Source organism: Cricetulus griseus (assembly GCF_003668045.3).
Source record: "Cricetulus griseus strain 17A/GY chromosome 1 unlocalized genomic scaffold, alternate assembly CriGri-PICRH-1.0 chr1_0, whole genome shotgun sequence".
Classification (NCBI taxonomy): domain Eukaryota; kingdom Metazoa; phylum Chordata; class Mammalia; order Rodentia; family Cricetidae; genus Cricetulus; species Cricetulus griseus.
In genome coordinates, this window is record NW_023276806.1 from 228,141,080 (window position 1) to 228,166,261 (window position 25,182).

The window sequence follows — 25,182 nt, forward strand, 5'->3', positions numbered from 1 at the left end:
CACTGACACCCACATTTATGGGGTCTGGTTCAGTCCCATGCTGGTTTCCCAGTGATCAGTCCGGGAACCAAGAGCTTCCCCCTTGTTCAAAAACTGAAAAGAGAAAAGAATTGAATTCTCTAGAATGATGTCACTGATCTAAGACAGCCCACAACCAGCAATAATTGAAATGAATTTCCCTTCTTGTCCTGCATGGAAGGGGCTGTGGTCTTCTTCTGAGCCAGCCTGCACAGATCCAAAAGCAGGCTGTTCCGAGCTCAACAAAGCTTAGCAGAGCCATCCAGGTAAGAGTAGTGACCACAGTGCGGATGGGTGACTTTTCCTTAAAGTTTTCTGAATTTGTGTTCTCTTTCCTTTGTTTTTGTGAGAATTGTGGCATTGATAAATCTGTCTTTTAGATAAAAACCTCATGGTTGACCGGTATCATTGGCTCCAAGGCAGTCTAATCTGACAGTGTCTTCTCCTTGATTTTCAACTAAAGCCTTGTGGTCCAAGATGAACATGCCAGAGGCATTTTGTTCCATTGTTTTTATAATTTATATATGTTCCTGCATGACTTTGAGGTGATGATGTACCAAAAAGTCTCTGCTTTTACATTGTGGTTATGTTCAGACTTAGATTAGTTGGAAAGAGGGAGAACTCTGCGTGAACATGTGCACTCTTCCTAAGTAAAATCCCATGCTTCCTTGGTTCAGGAGAAACATTCTTGTGCAAATAATTCCCCTGCTCTCCTTGCTTCCTGCAGGCATGAAATTTTTCTCATCTCTTCTGTCTTGGCAGTTGTGTTGGCTATTCTTGGTAGTCAAACTGACTACCTCTGGAATTAACTAAAACCTAGAGTTGGGTCCCCTTGTGGGGGATTTTACTTAATGAGAGGATTTGAAATGGGAAAACCCTTCATTATTCTGAATGTTTTGAGCTAATAGGATCCACCCTTATTGTGGGACAGGCCTTTTCATGTCAGCCTACATATATAAAGGATATTGAAGAAGGAAGCGCTTTCTCTTTGCCTGAATGCCTTGGCTGTGGCCCAGAAGGTCATACCTTTACTCTTTGGAGCCCAGTGTTTAGGAATTCTGGTACACACTGAAGACCATCTGAGACATCCAGCCTTATGGATTGAAGATCTACTGAATTCTTCAACTTTCTATTGGTAGATGGCCAATGTTGGACTAGCTGGACCACAGCCTGTGAGACACTCTAGTAAATCCATACAGAATTTTATTCTATCATTTGTTTCAAGCAGAGAACCTTGACTAGTCATGCTGCTTTCCCAGCTGCACGCTGAGGAAGATATTCTAGCTAATAACATTGCTCATTATTATAATGGCGTTATTCTGTGCTCCATTTTTCTCTAAGATTTCAACTTATTGTGAAGACTATTCATTTTATTATTGTTAAATTGTCAAGAGATTGAAATGAATTTCGCAATAAAATTCTTGAAGCAATGAAGCCATCACTCAGACTTCTGTTGGGAAAAAGACCTATCATCTTGTTTGTAATCTGGTTCCTTCTTTTCTCTCCTGATTGTCTGAACTCCCTGGCACAACCAGATAAATAATACCTTCAGTTCACCTGAACTCAGTATAAAGCCATAGAACAAACATCTCCTTTTTTTGTGCTACAATCTCTCTTAACTGATAACATCTTAGGCACTCTTCCTCCTGGGGTAGAGGGGAATCATTCTCGTCCACATTTTAGTCATTGTGTCCAGGAGGAAGAAGGGAAAGTGCCTGTGGACTGCAGAAAGATAGCAGGGTCAGCTATTGTATTGAACCTCTTATCACTGTAGATTTGAAACAGCCGGGGTCTGGAGTGGAAGACACAACCATTGCTCTGTGTCCTTATACACAGTGTAACCCTAAGGGAGGTTCTCTTGTCACCCAGGCCTCAATAACCAATCAGGGCCTCCAGTCTGACCTGCCAGTCAGAAGTGGTACAGGGCTCTTCCTGCGGCCAGGATGCAGTCTTAAGTTTGCGGCAGTGTTTTTGTGTGATATTCTATGAGTGCTGCTGCAGGGTGCTGAGTGGAGAGCATGAATGCTCTCGGATGCCAGGACATGGTGAGCAAAAGGGCTGTTGTCCCCAGATGGGAAGGAACAGATGCTGAGCCTTTGAAGCTGGTGTGGCAGTCCTGTCTGGTGGGAGCCTGCAGCCAGATTCAGTGTCCTGTGAAGTCCCATATGGTCCTTTAAGCTCCATGGACCCAGGTGCTTGCCTCTGAATAATTTCACTCCATGAGCTGCCTCTGCACACAGCATTGGGAGCAAGGAGCTGTATGTTGAAGCATCTATGTAGTCCAAGGCAACATGTTTTTGGTACATCCTTGGAAGCATGTCACCAAATTTGGAGAGGTCTAGTGTCTCTAGTATCTTCTAGAAGTTCTATACTTCATATTTAACATTTAGGTGAAAGTTCTATTTTTATTTAATTTTGTGGAAGTTATAAATGGCATATCTTATGCTCTATAGTACTACATTATGCTTAGGAGATAGTCACAGAAAGCAGAATTTAGCTGAGGGACGGCTGTCCCAAGGATAAGTTATGCTAATGAGGCCTGTTAGAGTTCAGGATGCTAAGATACACATCGTTTTTCACCAGGATTGTCCAGACATGTCTCCAAACCATTACAAATGAGACACTTCCGATTTACAATTAGACACTAAACCTATCCCCATATCAAAAAACAGGCCTCTATCAAGCTGCTCATGGGGGCACTACAGGCTCACAACCAACATTCAGGCCTAGTGTGCCGTCAACTTCCAGTTTTCTTCTTGAGAAAGGCATAGTACTGATGGATGGGCAAGGTGACCACTCTTTGAAAGGGAAATCACTGTTGTGTTGAGGGCTGGCCTGATCAACTAGACTTTCTCTTTAGGACTCCAAACTTGGAGAAAGAATGTGCTTGGCAGAGCTGGAGATAACCTGGTACCTAGGCCTTGGGAACTTTCCCTAAGGGCCTGACGGGCTGAGAAGAAAAAAGTGCTTTCTCTACCCAGGAATATGTTTATGAGATGATAATGGTCTGGTCCCAGGGCCTGTGTTGACTATGTCCTTTGCCTTACACAAGCTTCTCCGTTTTGGGAGGTCCCATTTATTAATTGTTGATCTCAGTGTCTGTGCTACTGGTATAATGTTCAGGAAGCGGTCTCCTGTACCAATTAATTCAAGGGTATTTTCCACTTGGTCATCTAATAGTTTCAGTGTGGGTGGATTTATATTGAGGTCTTTGATCCATTTGGACTTAAGTTTTGTGCATGGCAATAGACATGGAACTGTCTGTAGTCTTCTACATGCCAGCATGCAGTTATGCCAGCACCATTTGTTGAAGATGCTTTCTTTATTCCATTGTATAGCTTTAGCTTCTTTGTCAAAAATCAGGTGTTCATAGCTGTGTAGGTTAATATCAGGGTTTTCAACTGGATTCCATTGGTCTACCTGTCTATTTTTGTGCCAGTACCAAACTGTTTTCAGGACTGTAGCTCTATAGAGAGGTTGAAGTCTGGGATGGGGATGCCTCTGGAAGTTCTTTTATTGTACAAGATTGTTTTGGCTATCCTGGGTCTTTTGTTTTTCCATATAAAGTTGAGAATTGTTCTATCAAGGTCTTTGAAGCATTGTGCTGGGATTTTGATGGGGATTGTACTTAATCTGTAGATTGCTTTAAGCAAAATTGCCATTTTTTATTAGTTCAAATTAGAAACAAGCTTGTTTCACATGTCAATCCCTTTTCCCTCTCCCTCCCCTCACCCATACCCCTCCTAGCCCATCTCGACCTACCCCCCAACCCCATCCACCCTCTACTCCCCAGGCAGGGTAGGGCCCTCCACAGGGGCTCTGCAAAGTCCACCACATCATCCTGGGCTGGGCCTAGGCCCTTCCCCATGTGTCCAGGGCAAGAGTGCATCCCTTCATGTGGAATGGGCTCTCAAAGTCCCTTCTTACACCAGGGAAAAATATTAATCCACCAGCAGGGGCCCCCTAGAGTGCAGAGGCCTCCTCATTAACATCCATGTTCAGGGTCAGGATCAGTCCTGTATTGGCCTCCCAGACAGCATCTGGGGTTGATGTGTTGTTCCCCCTTGTTCAGGCCAGCTGTTTCTGTGGGTTTCACCAGCCTGGTACCGACCCCTTCACTCTTCATTCTTCCCTCTCTGCAACTAGGTTCCAGAGTTCAATTCAGTGTGTATCTGTGGATGTCTGCCTCTGCATCCATCAGCCGCTAATGAGGGCTCTAGGATGGCATAAAAAAGTAGTAATCAGTCTCATTTTAGGGGAAGGGCGTTTAGGATATCCTCTCCACCATTGCCTGGATTGTTCCTTCATGTCATCCTTGTAGGTCTCTGGAAATCGCCCTAGTACCAGATCTTTCCTCGTACCTAAAATGGCTCCCTCTAATATGGTATCTCTGCTCTCCTCTATTCTTCCCTCAACTCAATTTTTCTGCTCCTCCATTAACTCCTCTCCTCACCTCTTCTCCTTCTCTCATTCTGGCAGCTCCTTCTCCCCTACCCTCATGCTCCCAATTAGCTCAGGAGGTCCTGCCCCTTCCCATTCCCTGGGATCCATGCATTTATCCTCTAGAGTACTTCATGGTTCCTAATCACTTTGGTGAAGAGGATTATAGGCTTATAATCCTTTGCTCTATGTCTAAAATTCATATATGAGTGAGTACATGCCATGTTTGTCTTTTTGTGACTGGGTTACCTCACTTAGGATGGTTTCTTCTAGTTCCATCCATTTGCCTGCGAATTTCAAGATTCCATTACTTTTTTCTGCTGAGTAGTACTCCATTGTATAAATGTACCACATTTTCTCTATCCATTCTTCAGTTGAGGGGCATCTAGGTTGCTTCCAGGTTCTGGCTATTACAAACAATGCTGCTATGAACATGGTTGAACATATGTCCTTGTTGTATGAACATGCACTATTTGGGTATATACCCAAGAGAGGAATGGCTGGATCTTGAGGTAGACTGATTCCCATTTTTCTGAGCAACCGCCATACTGATTTCCAGAGTGGTCTTACAAGTTTGCACTCCCACCAGCAATGGAGGAGTGTTCCTTTTTCTCCACATCCTCTCCAGCATAGATTGTCATTGGTGTTTTTGATTTTAGCCATTCTGACAGGTGTGAGGTGGTATCTCAGAGTTGTTTTGAGTTGCATTTCTCTGATGGCCAAGGATTTTGAGCACTTTCTTAAGTGTCTTTCAGCCATTTCAGATTCCTCCGTTGAGAATTCTCTATTTAGTTCTACAGTCCACTTTTTAATCTCATTGTTTGGTGTTTTGGTGGCTAGCTTCTGGAGATCCTTGTATGTTTTGGAAATCAGCAATCTGTCAGATGTGGGGTTGGTGAAGATCTTTTTATTTTATTTTATTTTTTAATTCAAGTTAGGGAACAAGATTGTTTCACATGTAAGTCCCTTCTCCCACTCCCTCCCCTCACCCCCATCCCCATCCCCCACCCCCAACCTACCCCGCACCCCATCCATCCACCATTCCCCAGGCAGGGTAGGGCCCTCAATGGGGGCTCTACAAAGTCCACCAAATCTTCCTATGCGGGGCCTGGGCCCTTCCCCATGTGTCCAGAGCCAGAGTGTATCCCTTCATGTGGGATGGGCTCTCAAAGTCCCTTCTTACACCAGGGAAAAATTGCTAATCCACTTCCAGAGGCTCCCTGGAGTGCAGAGGCCTCCTTATTGGCATCCATATTCAGGGGGCTGAATCAGTCTTGTACTGGCCTCCCAGATAGCATCTGGGGCCCATGTGCTCTCCCTGGTTCAGGCCAACTGTTCGTGTGGGTTTCTCCAACCTGGTACAGATCCCTTCGCTCTTCATTCCTTCCTCTCTTCAACTAAATTCCAGATTTCAGATCAGTGTATTTCTGTGGATGTCTGTCTCTGCTTCCATCAGCCGCTGGATGGGGACTCTAGGATAAAGAGTAGTCATCAATCTCATTTTAGGGGAAAGGCTTTTAGGTTATCCTCTCCTCCATTGCCTGGATTGTCAGATCGTGTCATCCTTGTAGGTCTCTGGAGATCTCCCTAATTCCAGATCTCTTCTCGGACCTATAATGGCTCCCTCTAGTATGGTATCTCTCATCCTGCTCTCTCTCCTCTATTCTTCCCCCTACTCAATATCTCTGTTCCTCCATTTCCTCTCCTCTACTCCTCTTCTTGTGCTCTTATTGTGGCAGCACCCTCTCCCCTACCCTCATGCTCCCAATTAGCTCAGGAGTTCATGCCTCTTCCCATTCCTGGGGTCTATTTATCCCTTAGAGTCCTTCATGTTTCCTAGTTAATTTGGTGAAGAGGATTATAGGCTGGTAAACCTTTGCTCTAGGTCTAAAACTCATATATGAGTGAGTACATACCATATTTGCCTTTTTGTGACTGGGTTACCTCACTTAGGATGGTTTCTTCTAGTTCCATACATTTGCCTGCGAATTTCAAGATTCCATTGCTTTTTTTTTCTGCTGAGTAATACTCCATTATATAAAAGTACCACATTTTTCTCTATCCATTCTTCAGTTGAGGGGCATTTAGGTGGCTTCCAGGTTTTTTCTATTACAAACAATACTGCTATGAACATGGATGAACATATGTCCTTGTTGTATGAACATGCACTATTTGGGTATTTACCCAAGAGAGGAATGGCTGGATCTTGAGGTAGACTGATTCCCATTTTTCTGAGCAACCGCCATACTGATTTCCAGAGTGGTCTTACAAGTTCACACTCCCACCAGCAATGGAGGAGTGTTCCTTTTTCTCCACATCCTCTCCAGCATAGATTGTCATTGGTATTTTTGATTTTAGCCATTCTGACAGGTGTGAGGTGGTATCTCAGAGTTGTTTTGAGTTGCATTTCTCTGATGGCCAAGGATTTTGAGCACTTTCTTAAGTGTCTTTCAGCCATTTCAGATTCCTCTGTTGAAAATTCTCTGTTTAGTTCTGCACCCCACTTTTTAATTTCATTGTTTGGTGTTTTGGTGGCTAGCTTCTTGAGCTCCTTGTATATTTTGGAAATCAGCCCTCTGTCAGATGTGGGGTCGGTGAAGATCTTTTCCCATTCTGTGGGCTGTCATTTTGTCTTACTGACTGTGTCCTTTGCCTTACAGAAGCTTCTCAGTTTCAGGAGGTCCCATTTATTAATTGCAGACCTCAATGTCTGTGCTACTGGCGTGGTGTTCAGGAATCGGTCTCCTGTGCCAATTTGTTCAAGGGTAATTCCCTCTTTCTCTTCTAGAAGATTCAGTGTGGCTGGATTTATGGAGAGATCTTTGATCCATTAGCACTTAAGTTTCGTGCATGCAGTCTTCTGCATGTCTGAAACCAATTGTCCCAGCACCATTTGGTGAAGATGCTATCTTTTTTCCATTGTATAGATTTAGCACCTTTGTTAAAAATAAGATGTTCGTAGGTGCGTGGGTTAATATCAGGGTCTTCAATTCGATTCCATTGGTCTGTCTGTCTGTTTTTGTGCCAATACCAAGCTGTTTTCAGAACTATGGCTCTATAATAGAGCTTGATGTCAGGGCTGGTGATGCCTCCAGAAGATCCTTTATTGTAAAGAGTTGTTTTGGCTATCCTGGGTTTTTTATTTTTCCATATAAAGTTGAGTATTGTTCTTTCAATGTCTGTGAAAAACTGTGTTGGGATTTTGATGGGGATTGGTTGAATCTGTAGATTGCTTTTGGCAGGATTGCCATTTTTACTATGTTAATTCTACCTATCCAAGAGCATGGGAGATCTTTCCATTTTCTGATATCTTTAAATTCTTTTTTTAAAGTCTCAAAGTTCTTATTGTGTAGGTCTTTCACTTTTTTGGTTAGTGTTACCCCAAGATATTTTATGATGTTTGTGGATATTGTGAAAGTTGATGTTTCCCAGATTTCTTTCTCATTGGATTTATCATCTATATATAGTAGGGCTGCTGATTTTTTTTTTGAGTTAATTTTGTATCCTGCTACCTTGCTGAAGGTGTTTATCAGCCTTAGGAGTTCCCTGGTAGAGTTTTTTGGGTCACTAATGTAGACTATCATGTCATCTGCAAATAGTGAAAGTTTGACTTCTTCCTTTCCAATTTGTATCCCTTTGATCCCCATTTCTTTTCTTATTGCTCTAGCTAGAACTTCAAGTACAATATTGAAGAGGTATGCAGAGAGTGGATAGCCTTGTCTTGTTCCTGATTTTAGAGGAAACGCTTTGAGTTTCTCTCCATTTAGTTTGATGCTGGCTATTGGTTTCATGTATATTGTGTTTATCATGTTTAGATATGTTCCTGTTATTCCTGTTCTCTCCAAGATCTTTATCATGAAGGGATGTTGGATTTTGTCAAAGGCTTGACAAAATGAAGGGATTTATCAGCATCTAGTGAGATGATCATGTAGTTTTTCTCTTTCAGTTTGTTTATATGGTGGATTATATTGGGATTTTCTTTTGTTAAACCATCCTTGCATCCCTGGGATGAAACCTACTTGATCATAGTGGATGATTTTTCTGATGTGTTCTTGGATTCCATTTGCAAATATTTTGTTGAGTATTTTTGCATCAATGTTCATGAGGGATATTGGTCTGTAGTTCTCTTTTTTAGTTGTATCTTTGTGTGGCTTGGGTATCAAATTGATTGTTGCTTTGTAAAATGAGTTTGGCAATATTCCTTCTGCTTCTATTGTGTGGAACAACTTGTGCAATACTGGTATTAGCTCTTGTTTGAATTTCTGGTAGAATTCTACAGTGAAGCCATCTGGCCCTGGGCTTTTTTTGGTTGGGAGGCTTTTGATGACTGCTTGTATTTCATTATGGATTATAGGTCGATTTAAACTTCTTATCTGTTCTTGGTTTAAATTTCGTGAGTGATATCTATCCAGGAAACTGTCCATTTCTTTTAGATTTTCAAATTTTGTGGATATAGGTTTTCAAAGTATGACCTGATGATTCTCTGGATTTCCTCAGTGTCCGTTGTTATATCCCCCTTTTCTTTTCTGATTTTGCTAATTAGCATGCTCTCTCTCTGCCTTTTGGTTAGTTTGGATAGAGGTTTGTCTATCTTCTTGATCTTCTCAAAGAACCCACTCTTTGTCTCATTGATTCTTGGTAAATTTTTCCTAGTTACTACTTCTTTGATTTCAGCTCTCATTTTGATTATTTCCTGTCATCTACTCCTCCATAGTGAGTTTGCTTCTTTTTGCTCTAAAGTTTTCAGTTGTTCTGTAAATTTTCTCATGTGACTATTCTCCAGTCTTCATATGAGCACTTAGTGCTATGATCTTTCCTCTTAGCACTGCTTTCAGTGTGTCCCTTAAGTTTGGATATGTTGTGTCTACATCCTCATTAAATTCTAGAAAGTCTTTGATTTCATTTTTTATTTCTTCCTCAACCCAGAAATGGTGCAATTGGGAGTTATTCAATTTCCTCAAGTTTGTAGGTTTTCTGCAATTTGTATTGCTGAGAATTCTACCTTTAAAGCATGGTGATCTGATAAGATACAGGGGTTATTTCAATTCTTTTGTAACAGTGGAGGTTTGCTTTGTTGCCAACTATGTGGTCAGTTTTAGAGAAGGTTCCATGTGGCGCTGAGAAGAAGGTATTTTTTTGTGTTTGGATAGAATGTTCTATAGATACCTGTTAAACCCAGTTAGGTCACAACTTCTGTCAGATCCTTTGTTTATTTGTTTAGTCCCTGTCTGCTGGTCCTGTCTAGCAGTGAAAGCAGGCTGTTGAACTCTCCTACTATATATGTGTGTGTGGTTTTATGTGTGATTTGAGCTTTAGTAATGTTTCTTTTACAAATGTGGGTGCCTTCGTATTTGGTGAATAGATGTTCAGGATTGAGACTTCATCTTGATTGTCTTTTCCTGTGATGAGTATGAAATGTCCTTCTTCATCTCTTTTGATTGATTTTAGTTTAAAGTCTAATTTGTTAGATATTAGTATTGCTACACCAGCTTGTTTCTTGGGCCCATTTGATTGGAAAATCTTTTCCCAACTTTTTACTCTGAGGTATCTCCTGTCTTTGAAGTTGAGGTGTGTTTCTTGTATACAGCAGAAGGATGGATTCTATCTTCGTATCCATTCTGTTAGACTGTTATGGGCAGGTTAAGACCGTTGACACTGAGGGATATTAATGTCCATTGATTGTTTGTTTTGGTTTTACTGTTGATGGTGTCATTGTGTGTCAATTTTGCCCTCCTGGTTTTTTTTTTGTGTTTGGTAGTATTGGATTATCTTTTTCCTATATTTTTTGAGTATAGTTGTCTCCCTGGGTTCGAGTTTTCTTTCCAGAACTTTCTGTAGTGCTAGATTTGTTGGTATTTATTGTTTAAGGTTGGTTTTGTCATGGAATATCTTGTTTTCTCCATCGTTGGCATCCATGCTCTCTTAGTGTTCGTAGGATATCTATCCAGGACTTTCTGGCTTTCAATGTTTCCATAGAGAAGTTGGGTGTGATTCTGATAGGTCTGCCTTTATATGTTACTTGGCCTTTTTGCTTTGCTGCTGTTAATATTTTCTCTTTATTCTGAAGGTTTGGTGTTTTGATTATTATGTATCTAGGGAACTTCTTTTTGTGGTCTAGTCTGTTTGGTGTTCTGTAAGCTTCTTGTACTTTCATAGGCATATCCTTCTGTAGGTTGGGGAAATTTTCTTGTATGATTTTGTTGAATATGTTTTCTGTACTTTTGAGCTATAGTTCTTCACCTTCTTCTATACCTATTATTCTTAGGTTCAGCCTTTTCTCGGTGTCCCATATTTCCTGGATGTTTTGTGTTAAGGATTTGTTGGACTTGAGATTTTCTTTGGTCGATGATTTTATATCCTCTAGAGAGTCTTCAACAACTGAGATTCTCTATTCCATCTCTTGTATTCTATTCATTATACTCACAACTTTAGTTCCTGATTGTTTATCCAGCCTTTCTATTTCCAGCATTGCCTCATTCTGTGTTTTATTGTTTCTGTTTTCAGCTTTCATGCCTTGAACTGTTTCAAGTGCTTCCTTCACTTGTTTGGTTGTTTTTTCTTGGCTTTCTTTGGATTCTTTAAGAGATTTGTTTACTTCTTGAATTCATTGATTTGTCTTTTCCTCTGTCTCATGTAATTTTTTGCTTGTTTTTTCATCTATTTCTTTAAGGGATTTTCTTGTTTCCTCTTTAAAGGACTCTATCATCTTGCTGAGATAATTTTTGAGGTCCATCTCTTCTTTATGCTCTGTGTTGGGCTTTTCAGATCTTGCTGGTATGGATTCCCTAGATTCTGGTGGTGTCATATTGGTTTTTCTGTTGTTGAGTGTGTTCTTACTCTGTCTTCTTACCATCCCTTCTTCCAGTGAGTGCAGGTGGGGTCTCTCCCTCTTTCAGGTGGCTGGCGCAGGGCTCAGCCTCTGGCGGCAGTGGGATCACCGAGGGTGGTGGGTGGATTAGGGTGGGTTTTGCCCAGTATGGGAAGGTCCACTCTTGTCTGGGTGGCATCAGGCAGAATCGAGCAGGTGTTGATGGAGGAGGTTGGGGGGGCGGGCAGAGCAGCACCCAGACTCACCTTAGGATAGGATACCTGCCGCTGGACAGAGGGCAGGGTGTAAAACCCAATATTGCCATTTTTACTTTATTGATCCTTCCTATCCAAGAACATGGGAGAGCCTTCCATTTTCTGGTATCTTTTTTAATTTCTTTCTTTAAAGAATCAAAATTCTTATGATACAGGTCTTTGTTTTTTTCTTTTTTTTTTTTCTTTTCTTGTTAGAGTTACCCCAAGGTATTTTATGTTGTTTGTGGCAATTGTAAAGTGTGATGTTTCTCAGCACATTTATCATCCATATATATTGGGGCTACTGGGTACAAAACTGGATTGAATGCATAAAAAAGCCTCTGACTTATTTTTCTCTTTTTTTGTTTGTTTGACTGATTGTTTCATGAGAGACACTGTCTCAATATATACTTCTGTCTGTCCTGGACCTGATTGCATTGACTAGGCTAGCATTCAACTCAGAGGCAGATATACCTGCCTCTGCCTTCTGAGTGCTGGGTTTACAGGTGTTGGTCAACACACCCAGTTTGTCCATCTTACTTTTCTTTTTATAGGTAGTAATTTTTCATGCAATTTTTCTCATGTACATATGTATTCTTTAATGTTAATCTGTCTACTTGTCTGTCTCTGATTGTTAATAGGTATTTCTCTTGCAAGGTGATATCCTATTCAAAGGACACAGAAATGGCAGAGGTGACCCTGATATTCACTTTCCTTCTAAAAGGAACTTGGTGATTACTGTATATGTGTGCCATGGAATAAGTATTGGGAGCATAAGAATTATATGACTATACTGTCAAAGAAGTATACATTTACAATATTATCAATATCATGTTTTTGTTGTGCATGTCTGGAATATTTTAGAATTCAGTGACCTATGATGATGTGCATGTTGACTTCACTTGGGAAGAGTGGACTTTGCTGGACCCTTGCCAGAAGAATCTCTACCAAACTGTGATGCTTGAGACCTACATGAACCTCACTAGTATAGGTAAGACCGAATTTTCATGCACATTTTAAAATAAAGGGACACGTATCCCATGGTTATTGATATTCTTTTGTGATTTGATTGAGTAAGAAAAATAAGGGGAATAATCAGTCATGGTTCTATGGTTAACTGAAGATAGTAAATTAAATTTTACATAATTTTCAATAATATATACTTTCTTGTACTATATTTTAGGATACAAATGGGAAGACCATAATACAGAAGAACATTGTCAAAGTTCTAGAAGACGTGAAAGGTAATTTTCACGTGTAAGATGATACAAATGTGCCTCAAAAATTTCAACGTGTCCTGGAAGTTTTAAACAAAAGCAACATTAGAAATAAGCACAGCTTAAAGTACACTGATGTTATTAAATTCTAAAACCATAAGTCTCAATTTCAGGTAGGTGAATTGTGTTTGCAAGGCCATCTTTTAAGGAAGAAGACAGGGAAATAATGGGCCTAATAGATATCACCATTTTAATCACAGCACCATGAGAGCTATGCTGTAGAACAGTCAATCCATTTATTTCATATTACAAACAGTAAACTCATTGAAGATGTGATAATTATATCTCCAAAACCTTCTAATTAACAAATAGTCCATAACAACGCTACTGTTACTCATATATTAGTGGGAGGAGCAGTTATGGTGATGAATCAAGGGACACTTGTTGTGGAGACCTTAATCCCTATACTACAAGTCTATGAGGAATGCAAATTCAAACTGGGTGAATTTATTGTGTAAACCTTTTATTAGTTATTATTTCTTTACAAGCTGTAACATATGTTACTCTGGATATAAGCCATATGAGTATAGCGATACAGAAAGGCATCCCATATCTGTATCTCAGAAAAATTAGAAGATATGCAGCAGTCCCCCCATTGAGTAGACTTGAATTTGATTCAATATACAAGTAATTGGTTTTTCAGTTTCATGGTTAATACATCAATAAATTCACAATATAAAAAAGCCCTGTGAGTACTAAAACTGTGTAAATACTCTGTCCTAGTTCACTTAGCAAATGTAGTATGACTCACACTATAAGAGAATTATGAATGCAGTAATGGTGGTGAAGATCTAAATTTTTCCAGTTCTCTTCAAATATGTAGAAAGTCTCACATAGTAAAAAAAGATTCTGTTAATGTGAAGCATGTAATATAGGATATTACAATGACAGGTATCATTAAAGATGCAAAACCACCCTTTAAGAAAGGGAACAACATGAGTGTATAAACAGTCATAAAATCTTGAGATCTGGTACCTCTTTGAAATTGAACCAAATTGAAAAATTAATTCATACAGACATGAAGTTTGAACAGTGTGTTGAATTTGATAAAGCTGCTACATGTTCCAATTATCCTTGCAGGCATGAAAAAAGACAAACTGGAGAGAAGCCTTCTGCATATACTCATTGTGTTAAAGCCTTTGCATATGACAGTCATCTTCAAGGGCATGAAGGAACATGTACTGGAGACAAACCCTATGAATGCAATCAGTGTGGTAAAGCCTTTGCACAACAAAGAAATCTTCAAGCCCATAAAAGAATACATACTGGAGAGAAACCCTATGCATGTGATCAGTGTGGTAAAGCCTTTTCTCATCCTAGTACTCTTCAAATGCATAAAAGAATAATACATACCAGAGAGAAACCCTATGAATGTAATCAGTGTGGTAAAGTTTTTGCATGTCAGAGTCATCTTCAAGTGCATAAAAGAATACATACTGGAGACAAACCCTATGAATGTAATCAGTGTGGTAAAGCATTTTCTCATCACAGTTCTCTTCAAAAGCATAAAAGAACACATACTGGAGAGAAACCCTATGAATGTAATCAGTGTGGTAAAGCTTTTGCATGTCAGAGTCATCTTCAAAGGCATAAGAGAACACATACTGGAGACAAACCCTATGAATGTAATCAGTGTGGTAAAGCCTTTTCTCATCACAGTACTCTTCAAAGGCATAAAATAACACATACTGGAGAGAAACCCTATGAATGTGATCAGTGTGGTAAAGCCTTTTCTCATCACAGTACTCTTCGAATGCATAAAAGAACACATACCGGAGAGAAACCCTATGAATGTGATCAGTGTGGTAAAGCTTTTGCATGTCAGAGTCATCTTCAGGTGCATAAAAGAACACACACTGGAGAGAAACCCTATGTATGTGATCAATGTGGTAAAGCCTTTTCTCAGCATAGTACTCTTCAAATGCATAAAAGAACACATACTGGAGACAAACCCTATGTATGTAATCAGTGTGGTAAAGCTTTTGCATGTGACAGTCATCTTCAAAGGCATAAGAGAACACATACTGGAGACAAACCTTATGAATGTAATCAGTGTAGTAAAGACTTTGCTCGTCAATGTAATCTTCAAGTGCATAAAAGAACATATACTGGAGAGAAACCCGATGAATGTAATATTTTTTATTTTAGCCTATGCACTTATCAGTAGTCTTTGAAATGATGAGAAAAAAATCATACTTCACTGAAACCCTATAAAAATAGTCAGTGTGGTAAAGTTTTGCCCTTTATATGGGAGTAAAACTTTTTTTGTGTTCAGTCAATCTATTCAAGCTTTTTCATATTATAATAGTCTTTGGGTACCTGAAAAAATATAGTAAGGGCTTTTTATTATAAAAGATTTGGTAAGATCTTTAGGTAACACACTTACAGTCAGTTGCAACAATCTGTCCAAGCATTATGCTATCTGTTTTTATATTGTTTGCACCAGCACTCTCATGGGAAAAAAAATCAATTTATGAACCATATATGCAGGGTAAATGGACCACCTGAAGAAACACACACTGATCCTGCAAACAGCCAGTGAATCACACAAACTTTGGCCCTGAAACTGGAGTAAAAGAAACAAACACTTTGCCCCTAATCCAGAGCCAGTCAAAGAAGCATCCTAGCCCTGAAACCAAAGCCAAAATGTGAGAATGGGCCAGTGAATGGAACACCTTTTGTCCCTGAATCCAGAACCAAAGAAACACACTCAAACCGAGTTCTGATTATGAAATACAGCCAATCTCTGGAATTGTTTACTCCCAGGCATTGAAATCCAACCAATTTCTACCCTGAAAATTTTATGCCTGGAAAAATCTCCACCCCAAGGAGCCCTATGTAAAGTGTGTGCTCGTTCAGTTGGAAGCTGCCCTGGTGCACCCTGGCAGAGGCAGCCATTCCTGGATTCCTCCCTCTCAAACAAGTCTCTCGAATGAATTTTGGGTGAAGAGCTTCTCACATGTGAGCAGAACAGAAACTCCCTAGTGGAGCAGAGCAGAGAGGTGAGGACACCTCTTGGGAAACTGCCTGAGGGGAGTGGAGCAGAGCAGTGACAGACATGTCTGCTTGGAAACTCTTACCAGAGTGGAGAGGAGCCCCGCTGTAATGGCTCTCTCTCAGAGAGGAGCAGGATTGCTATTCCTTGCAGGAGACCATCTCCCACGGGAATGTAGCTTCATGAATAGCCTGACATCTGACAGTCAAGATTCCTTTTTCCTAACAGCTATAGGTATCCAATTCCTTTCTAATCTGTAGGTATAGCCTGCCTTATGACAGTCAGGGTACAGTTCCTTCCAGAACTGTAACACTTGCACTATGAATTTAAAGGATAACATAACCATTTTAGATTTTATACTTCTCTTCAATTTGCTTGAAATATTTAATTCAGGTGTAAAACTTATGGGTTTGTTTTAGTTTCTTATCTGTTCCTGTGATATAAGGTCTATGTCAACTTACAAGAATTTAATTTGGCTCTTGGTTCCAGAAAGATGCAGGAGCACCATGAAAGTGGCATGGCAACTAGTGTCAGAAATGGACGCTATATCAGCAGGCTAAATACTCACATCCTTTAACTGCAGCATGAAGCAGAGAGTGGGAAATGGCATTTGGATGTCAATTCTCAATGCCTATCCTCAGGGACATCCAGAAGGGCATTATTTCCAAAATTTCCCAAATGATGCCATCAACTTGGACTTCACTCCTTGGACATCATATACCAATTCATGATGAAGAAAAACTCTGTAAGTAAGCCGTTAGATACCTTCACACCTGTGTTACAGGAATGATTGAAAAAATAGTTTGTTTAGTGTGTTTTAAATGTAATTATGTACTGTCAGTGCCTGATTGAGTGGGTATGTGAATGTGCATTATGGTTCCTGACAACATTAGATCCTTGGCAGTAGGACCAGGATGTATCCCTGGTGCATGAGCTAGCTTGTTGGGGACCATTTCCTATGAGGGGTTGCCATGATCAGCCTTAATGCAGGGGAAATGGCAATGTTTTAGTGTGTGGTGGGAAGAAACGTTGGAAGGCTGGTTTGTGGAAATTCTCAACTTTGCATTCCACATTCTGTTTTGTGTGACAAGGTTTACAAATAGTTTAGAACTGACATAAAGGAGGTAATGAGGGCTCATCCTTCAGAAGTACTTGATTAGAATGCTTATTAGTTTCCTCTGCCACTAGCCACAATAGTATGATTCAGGGAAATCCAACACCAGGGAACAACAGGAATATCTGAGCTACAGAGGTTCTTTGGGTGTACATGCTGTTGTGCAGGTTAATAGGGTAGATTGCACCTATTGTGCCATAATCCATGTGGCAAGATGCAGGATTCTTCAATGTTTTTGGTGTGGGCATGAGTCAGACTGGGTTTGCTAGAAAGACAAGGGGAATGAAGGAATGCATAACCATATTAAGTCTCTCTGATCACCTCCATTTCCAGAGAGAGCTCTAGAGCATGGCACCTCTGTATTTGGGAGAGAGATCACTAGTAGCTGGAGGGTCAGAAATAGAGAAATTTAGGGTTCACTTTGAGTTATTTTTGTGGGATTTCTGAAGTCTGTGTTTATTTAATTTCTATATAGGCTCTATCATAGGTTCCATTTGTTAAGTTCACATTTTTCCTGGTTGAGTTTTCTTAGGTCTTCTGATTTAAGTTTGACTATATTTTTCTGCTTTCATTCTTGGCTTTTTCTTCTATCCCCTTATTTGTTCACAAATACTGTACATATTCTTTGTTGTTGTAGATTTATGTGAAGGACAAAATTATGTCAATGTGTGTATCATTTTTTATTAATCCTATTCTGAGTTTTTTCATGTGTCACATAGGTTTGTAATCAGATTTACTTTTGTAATTGGTTGGGAATTTTCTATGGATAGTGTTGAATTTATGCTGTAAGTTGAACATACCCAACATCTTCATGATGTTGAAAATACATCATTTTAATACTGTTGTTTGCAAAAGTATAAAGGGCTAAAAGTAATCTTTGTTTAGCAAACTACAAAAAATGTGTAAAAGTGAAACCATTTGAAACTGTGTACAAAGACAGAAAGAAGACTGTAATACAGTTTAGTGGCACAGAATACATCATTATGTTCACATAAAAAGATAGCCTAGTAAGTATTATTTAATTGAGAAAACAAAAGAGTGAAAGTAAAACTAGCTCCAGAACTTAACAGTGAATCTGAATGTGACATGTTACTGTAAAGTGCCATGCAAAATAATCTCTGATAATAGTAGGTTGGGATTTTCAACAGGTATGAAACAAAATTAGTTGAAAGCATGATGCATTCTAATCATTGATATAAAATTGCCCATATTTACTGTATGTATTCAGAGACATTTGGACATATTGCCTACACCCAAGCAATCATATTACTATAAGCAAAAGAATAAACAATGTTCTCCAGACATTCTTCTTCTATCATTGTGTTCATGTGTCTCTATAGTATACAGAGTTCTCATAAAATGGCACAATTGCAATGGAACCCATATATACTATATTTTCCATACAATAAAAATTATTTTTGGTGTTCTGGAACTTATTATTATGCTTGTCATTTATGAGTTACATCTTAACATATTGATAACATGTCTACAGATATTATATGGAGACCACAATGTAGTCATAAGCACATAAGGAACAAAAGTAGTACATCACAAGAATGTACTGAGTGATGTTCTTTCACAATAGAACTAGCCTCTGACCATATTCAACAATGACCCCATCTATTTGATGATCATATTGAGTTGAGATTATACTCTGTTAGTCATTGTGGTATAAATGAGGTGTCACTCTTTGATTCAAAAGGTGTTGTATGAGATAATGAGAGTGTCAGAAATGGATTGCAGCTACATGTGATGTCTTGTGCCTATAATCTTATCCACTGGGAGACCAAAACAAGAGGATCAGCTATTCAAGACCATCCTGTGATACCTAGAGAGGTCAAAGCCAGCCTGGCCTACATGAAATCATGTCTCAGAAAAAGGAAAATAATTGCATGGTGTATGGGTTGGGACTGAGCTCCACATAAGATTTCTTTATTGTGGCCAGCCCTGCTTTTATGGTCTCCACTCACCATAAAGAGGCTTCTTTGATTAGAGAGGGTTAGCTGTACTTATCTGTTGGCATAAGAACAAGATTCAGAATGTAGTCAGGGATTGTGCTGGTCAAGCAAAGAGGAGGCATGGGTATTTTCCTAAAAGTTCATGGCTTCATCAGTTTCAGGAAACTTGATAATTTCCCACTTTTTGAGTAGACTTTATTTCCACTTAGACAGTTCCTACATTGATTGCTCAAGGAACATTGTAGAAGTGGGGAGCAAAAAGGTGGTAAGAGCCAGAATACTAGGAAGTCTAGTGGGAAACAATCTCTCCTAGAATTGGATGAATACACAAGACCATGCAATGGCAAGATCAGTGGACATGTTAACATGGAAGAAGAAAAGTTCATGGGGTCCATCCCCAAGCAGAAAAACTACAGGCAACCAATGACTGCTGGGAGAAGTAGAATTTGTCTCTTTCAGGAATAAGACCCTTTTGGTTGTCCAGTGTCCACAAAAACTGACTTGGCAGTCTCTCTCTCTCTCTCTCTCTCTCTCTCTCTCTCTCTCTCTTACACACACTTAAAAATAAATACTGGAAACCATAAAATTAGTATATTACAAAGTAGAAAAGTAGTAAGTTAAAAATAACCTGCATAGCCCATACCACGGTGAGTGACTCTCTGCCCTTGCCCAACTCCTGTCCAAAGCCCCATTCACCCTGATCTCTCTGGGCCTGCGCCTGCTTGGAGTAGACCCACCCAAACACGGAGGAGCTCCCTGAGTGCAGAAACACCTAACTCTTCTTTCCTGCTCCGTCGACCTTTCCCATACCAAGGTGAGTGACCCTCTGCTCTTGCCCAACTCCTGTCCAAAGCCCCATTCACCCATCTCTCTGGAACTGAGCCTGCTTGGAGTAGACCATTAAACATAATAAAAATATCTGATATAACAGAATTTGAAAATCCTCCATGGAAGACCTCATCATCCATGGGGAGCAAAAAAGGGATAGGATAGTTAGTCAATGAGGGCCAGGGGAGAATGGGAGGAAGAGGGAATTGGTATTGACTTGGAAAAGAATCTTTTTTCTAATTTAATGTTTTAAAAAAGGATAAAAATCCCACATCTGACAGAGGACTGATTTCCAAAATATATAAGGAGTTCAAGAAGCTAGCCACTAAAACACCAAACAATGAAATTAAAAAGTGGGGTGCAGAACTAAATAGAGAATTCTCAACAGAAGAATCTGAAATGGCTGAAAGACACTTAAGAAAGTGCTCAAAATCATTGGCCATCAGAGAAATGCAACTCAAAACAACTCTGAGATACCACCTCACACCTGTCAAAATGGTTAAAATCAAAAATACCAATGACAATCTATGCTGGAGAGGATGTGGAGAAAAAGGAACACTCCTCCACTGCTGGTTGGAATGCAAACATATACAGCCACCTTGGAATCAATATGGCAGCTTCTTAGAAAATTGGGAATCAATCTACCTCAAGACCCATCAATATCATTTTTGGGTATACCCAAAAGATGCTCAATCATGCCATAAGGATACATGCTCAACTATGTCCAAAGTTGCATTATTTGTGATAACGAGAACCTGGAAACAAACTAAAAGCAAAGAATGGATAAAGAAAATGTAGTATATTTCCATAATAGAGTATTACTCCGAGTTAAAAATATTTAATGACATTATTAAATTTGCATCCAATGGATGCAACTAGAAAAAAAATCATCCTTGGTTAGGTAATACAGACCCATAAAGACAATCATGGTATGTACTCACTCATAAGTAGATATTAGATATAAAGCAAAACATAGCCAGTCTACAATCCACAGCCCCAGAGAAACTAGGTAACAGGGAGGACCTTAAGGGGGACACAGAGGAATCACCCCCTAGAAAGGGTAAATGGATAAGATCTCCTGGGCAAACTGGAAGGGGCTACATTGTGGTGATATATTACTTATGATTTAGTAAAGCTTGCCTCGAGTGTTTAAGATGGAAAGCGAGCCACACATATAGTGGTCAGGCAGTGTTTATATACACCTTTAAATCCAGCAAACATACTAGCTAGCCATAGAGCTACATAGTGGTGGTAGAGGCCTTTAATCCCAGTAGTCAGGATTAAGCAGTAGATGGATCTCTGTTCGTTCAAGGTCACACTGAACTACTCGATATTGATCCAGTAGAATAAAGTGGTAAAATCTCAAACAAATGAGATCTCAGCACTTGGGATCCCATACCCTTAATTCCGTTATTTGAGAAATATAAAAGGAAGAAGGAAGGTTATCATGAATTAGTTCCTAGTCACCACTTCTGAACTCCATGTAATTTTTTAAATCATTTGTCCATCTCTGATTGTTTTCCATCAAACTTGAATGGTAAGGAAAGTAAATACCACTTATTGTTTTTTTTGAAGGAAGAGTCCAGTCCACAATTGTTCACTACGTTCTGTAGGGATGTCGTTGTGTTTTCTAAATCTTCAAAAGAATCCATTAAAATAACATCCAGAACCCCATCATAAAAATTCATATTTTTCACCTGTATAAAATAGAAAGAATGAAATGGGAGTAGAGTCTGAGCTTTGGAATGCTAGGATTTTTAGTTATTTGGACTGTGTTTCTCCACCTTGAGACGATAAGTAAGTACAAAAGCACATCTCCAGGGATTTTTTCCTTCCTGGCCCACGAGGTCAGATCGGTCTCTCTTTACCATCCCTTTCCTGTGCTTCAGGCAAAAGTAGTGGCAGCGCGCATGGGGCATCGCTATTCACCCCCTCCAGATCGGCCAGTCTTACCTACCAGATCACCATCTTGCTCTGTCACTCACTCACATACAGCATGTGCTGTACCAGGTGTTCAGATAGCTACAGAAGCAAATGAAAAACATGGAGCCTACTGGGGAAAACAGCATGAAAACAATCCCACAGATATCAGTTACAACCCCAATAAGCACAATAAAACATCAAGAGAGTACGACACAGATTTGTTTTAAGTCAGACATTAGAGATGAGGAGTGAGCCTTCCCAGGAACAGGGAATTCCTGGCTCCAAAAATCCCGTTCAAGCAGTAGGGATAAAGCCTGGTCCCCCTGCCAGTGGCACTCACAGTCTTCCCAAGTCACACAACTGTCACCACATTCAGAGGGCCTGGTTTCGTCCTATGCAGGTTCCCCCTCTGTCAGTCCAGAGTCAGTGAGCTTCCACTAGCTCAGGTCAGCCGGGTAATTGCTTCTGTTGATTAACTCTTGTGCATTTCACCTGCACCCGCACTGGGAAAACTTTAACACCAAACTGGTCTTGGCACCTTTTCTCATGTTATTGCTCCTCCATCTCTTCAACTGGACTCTGGGAGCTCAGCCCAGTGCTTAGTTGTGGATCTCTAACATTTACTGGATGAAGATTCTACAATGATAATACAGGTAGTCATCAGTCTGATTACAGGGGAAGGCCAGTCCAGGCACCCTCTCCACTGATGCTTAGGGTTTTAGCTGGGGTCATTTTGTGGATTCTTGGGAATTTCACTAGTGCCAGGTTTCAAACTAGCCCCATGATGACTCCCTCAATCAAGATATCTCCTTCCTTGCTCTCCCTCTCTGACCTTCCCCCATCTTTTCCATTCCATTCTCTCCTGTTATCCTCCCATCTCCTCTTCTTCCTCCCCTACACCCTCCCCCCGGCTCCCGATTTTCTCAAGAGATCTTGTCTATTTCCCTGGGTGAATCCATGTATGTTTCTCTTAGGGTTCTCTTTGTTACCTAGCTTCTCTGGTGTGTGGACTGGTTATCTTTTGCTTTGCATTTAATATACACTTATGAGTGAGTACAAACTATTTGTCTTTCTGGGTCTGGGTTACCTCACTCAGGATGGGTTTTTCCTAGTTCCATCCATTTGCCTGCAAATTTCAAGTAGTCATTTTTTTTTTTTTGTCCTGCTGAGTAGTACTCCGCTGTGTAAATACACCACATTATTTTTATCAGTGTTTTGGTTGAGTGACATTTTGGATGTTTCCATGTTCTGGCTATTAATAATAGTGCTGCTAGGAACATAGTTGGACACATGTCTTTGTGGTATGATTGAGCATCCTTTGGGTAGATGCTGAGGAGTGGTAATCCTGGGTCTTGAGGTAGACTGATTCCCAATCTACTGAGAAGCTGCCATAGTGATTTCGAAATTGGATGTATAAGTTGGCACTACCACCAACACTGGAGGAGTGTTCCTGGGGGATAATTTTTAAGTATTTAAAGGCAATTTGAATCCTAGAATTGCTTGTATGTCCCTTGTTTCTGTGACCATTAGCAATCCCAGGGTTAACTGCACTTCTAGGACAGTTGTACAGTTCCTGACAATGAGCGTTTCCCTTTGGTAAACGTTCACCCTCTTCCTCTTAGCTTTCCTCTACTCTTATATTCTTTTCTCTGGGTAGTTATTGTATTTGCATAATAAACATCTATATAATATTGTGGGCCTGAGTGATCTGTACAAATAAAAGTATTGTCGTATGTGTCTTATTCTTATTTATTTTAAAACTGCACCATCGTTTTCACAGTATCCTTGATATGAAGTATCTCTCTTTCATTCTGGTGGAGAGTTAACATTCTACAAGTGCATAGCCACTGTAAATTCTATTTATTTAATAACAGTCACTTCTGCAAATAACCCCAGTAGACCCAAGTGTGAGCTTCTGCATGGCAGTCTGTCAGATTGTTCATTTATGTGACTATTGCCTGTTTGCTCTCGGAACTCCTGCACCATATTCATTCCAGAGCAGTGAGGGCTCCTGATTCCACAACCTCACCAACACTTGAAATGATCTGTTTCTCTAATATTTGTCTCTCTTCTGACATAATGTGGTGTGTTTAACGTGTGCAATTCTTTCTTTTTGTTTCCTTTGGTTTAAGGTTTTTTGAGACAGGTAGTCTCTGTGTAGCCCTGGCTGTCCTGGAACATATTCTGTAGACCAGGTTGGCCTCAAACTCAGAGATCTCTTGTAGCTGCCTCCTGATTAAAGGAATCTTCCATGCCAAGTTCAAAGTGTTCATTTTTAAAGTCACAAGTAATATTAAATGTGAACTTGAGCATTTAGAAAACACTTGAGTTTCTCCTTTGACTTGCTCATTTATTTCTGTGAATTTTCTCAAGACTTGTCTTTATGTAGACTTGGCTTATTTGCATGTTCTAGATAGGAATCAGTTCTAATATTGATTTCTCATGTTTCCTCTTTATATGTTGGAAGTTATAAAACTATTTGTCACCATCATTATTTGTAGTTGGATTTTCTTTGTGCTGACAGTTTACAAATAACAATGCAGAGACTTCTCATTAATCATGAAAGGATTCTTATTAATTATGAAAATTTGGCTTAACCTAGGCTTGTCCTGCTAGCTCCTATAACTTAAAATAACCCACTTATTTTAATCTACATTCTGTCACATGGCTCTTTACCTCATCTCTCTATACTGCTCATGCTGCTTCCTCTGTGTCTGGCTGGCGACTCACTCCATGTCACCTTGTCATCTCTCCTGCACCAAATTCATCTCCTACTTCCTTTTTCTCTGCCTGGAAGTCCTGACTAGCTATTAGCCATTCCTCTCTTTATTAAACTAATCACAGTAATATATTCTCTCACAGCGTACAAATATCCCACAACAATTACCATCACCATCTTGTGTGTGTGTGTGTGTGTGTGTGTGCTCGCGCGCGCATGCACACATTGCATGGTGTATGATGTGTATGTGTGAGTGAGGTCATGTATGTTATGGTCAGAGGACAATTACTGAGAGTTGTTTCTCTCCTTCTACCTTGGGTCACAGCAAACAAACAAAGACCATCAGTCTTTCATGGCAAGAAATTTTATTCTCTCAGCAATTTTGCCCATCCTGGATGTTTTAAATATGTTGGTCATTCAGATTTGAATTCTTAATCCTGATGACTTTCAGTATCTTCTTATGTTAGACAAAAGCTCTCCTTTCTCACATTTGTTCCCTGTGTAGTGCTGGCCTTCCACAGAGGAGACAATAAGGAGTTCACTCTCGAGTTAAGGATCATTTCTGTCATATATTGTATTATAGTAGAATATGATTTAGCAAAAGAAAAGTTTAATCTTACTTTTCAGATGTATTTTTCTGTGAGTCAATCAGTTTTAGATCAAATACAGGTTAGAAAAACAAAGTAATAGGCTGTTGGTCTTTATTTTTGACTAAATTGATTTTGTTATTAGATGTATTCTGCATCAATCCAATTCAAGGCCCATGTCTGTCCCTTTCCAATTTGAAGCATGGAACCATGTAGTACACATGACAGCCACTGTCGCTCCTGACCAACTCCGAGATGTGC

General features: G+C 39.9%; 1 protein-coding gene across 11 annotated transcripts in view; it reads left to right on the plus strand.

Annotated features, from left to right (window-relative positions):
* Nucleotides 1-25,182, plus strand: part of LOC100755006 (zinc finger protein 120) — a 44,232-nt gene that overhangs the window by 17,492 nt on the left and 1,558 nt on the right. For 2 of the 11 annotated variants that reach the window (XR_004771865.1, XR_004771866.1), the window contains exons 2-4: nucleotides 12,385-12,511; nucleotides 12,704-12,764; nucleotides 13,878-16,537. Coding sequence is in view for 5 of the 11 variants with exons in the window: in XM_035451182.1 (XP_035307073.1) it covers nucleotides 410-412; nucleotides 12,385-12,511; nucleotides 12,704-12,764; nucleotides 13,878-14,964 (1,278 nt within the window). In the remaining 6 variants the exon portion in view is untranslated. Of the gene's footprint in view, nucleotides 1-407; nucleotides 413-12,384; nucleotides 12,512-12,703; nucleotides 12,765-13,877; nucleotides 18,344-25,182 lie in introns of those variants that run through there. The other 9 variants (XM_027389747.2, XM_035451181.1, XR_004771863.1 and 6 more) reach the window with 8 other exon arrangements.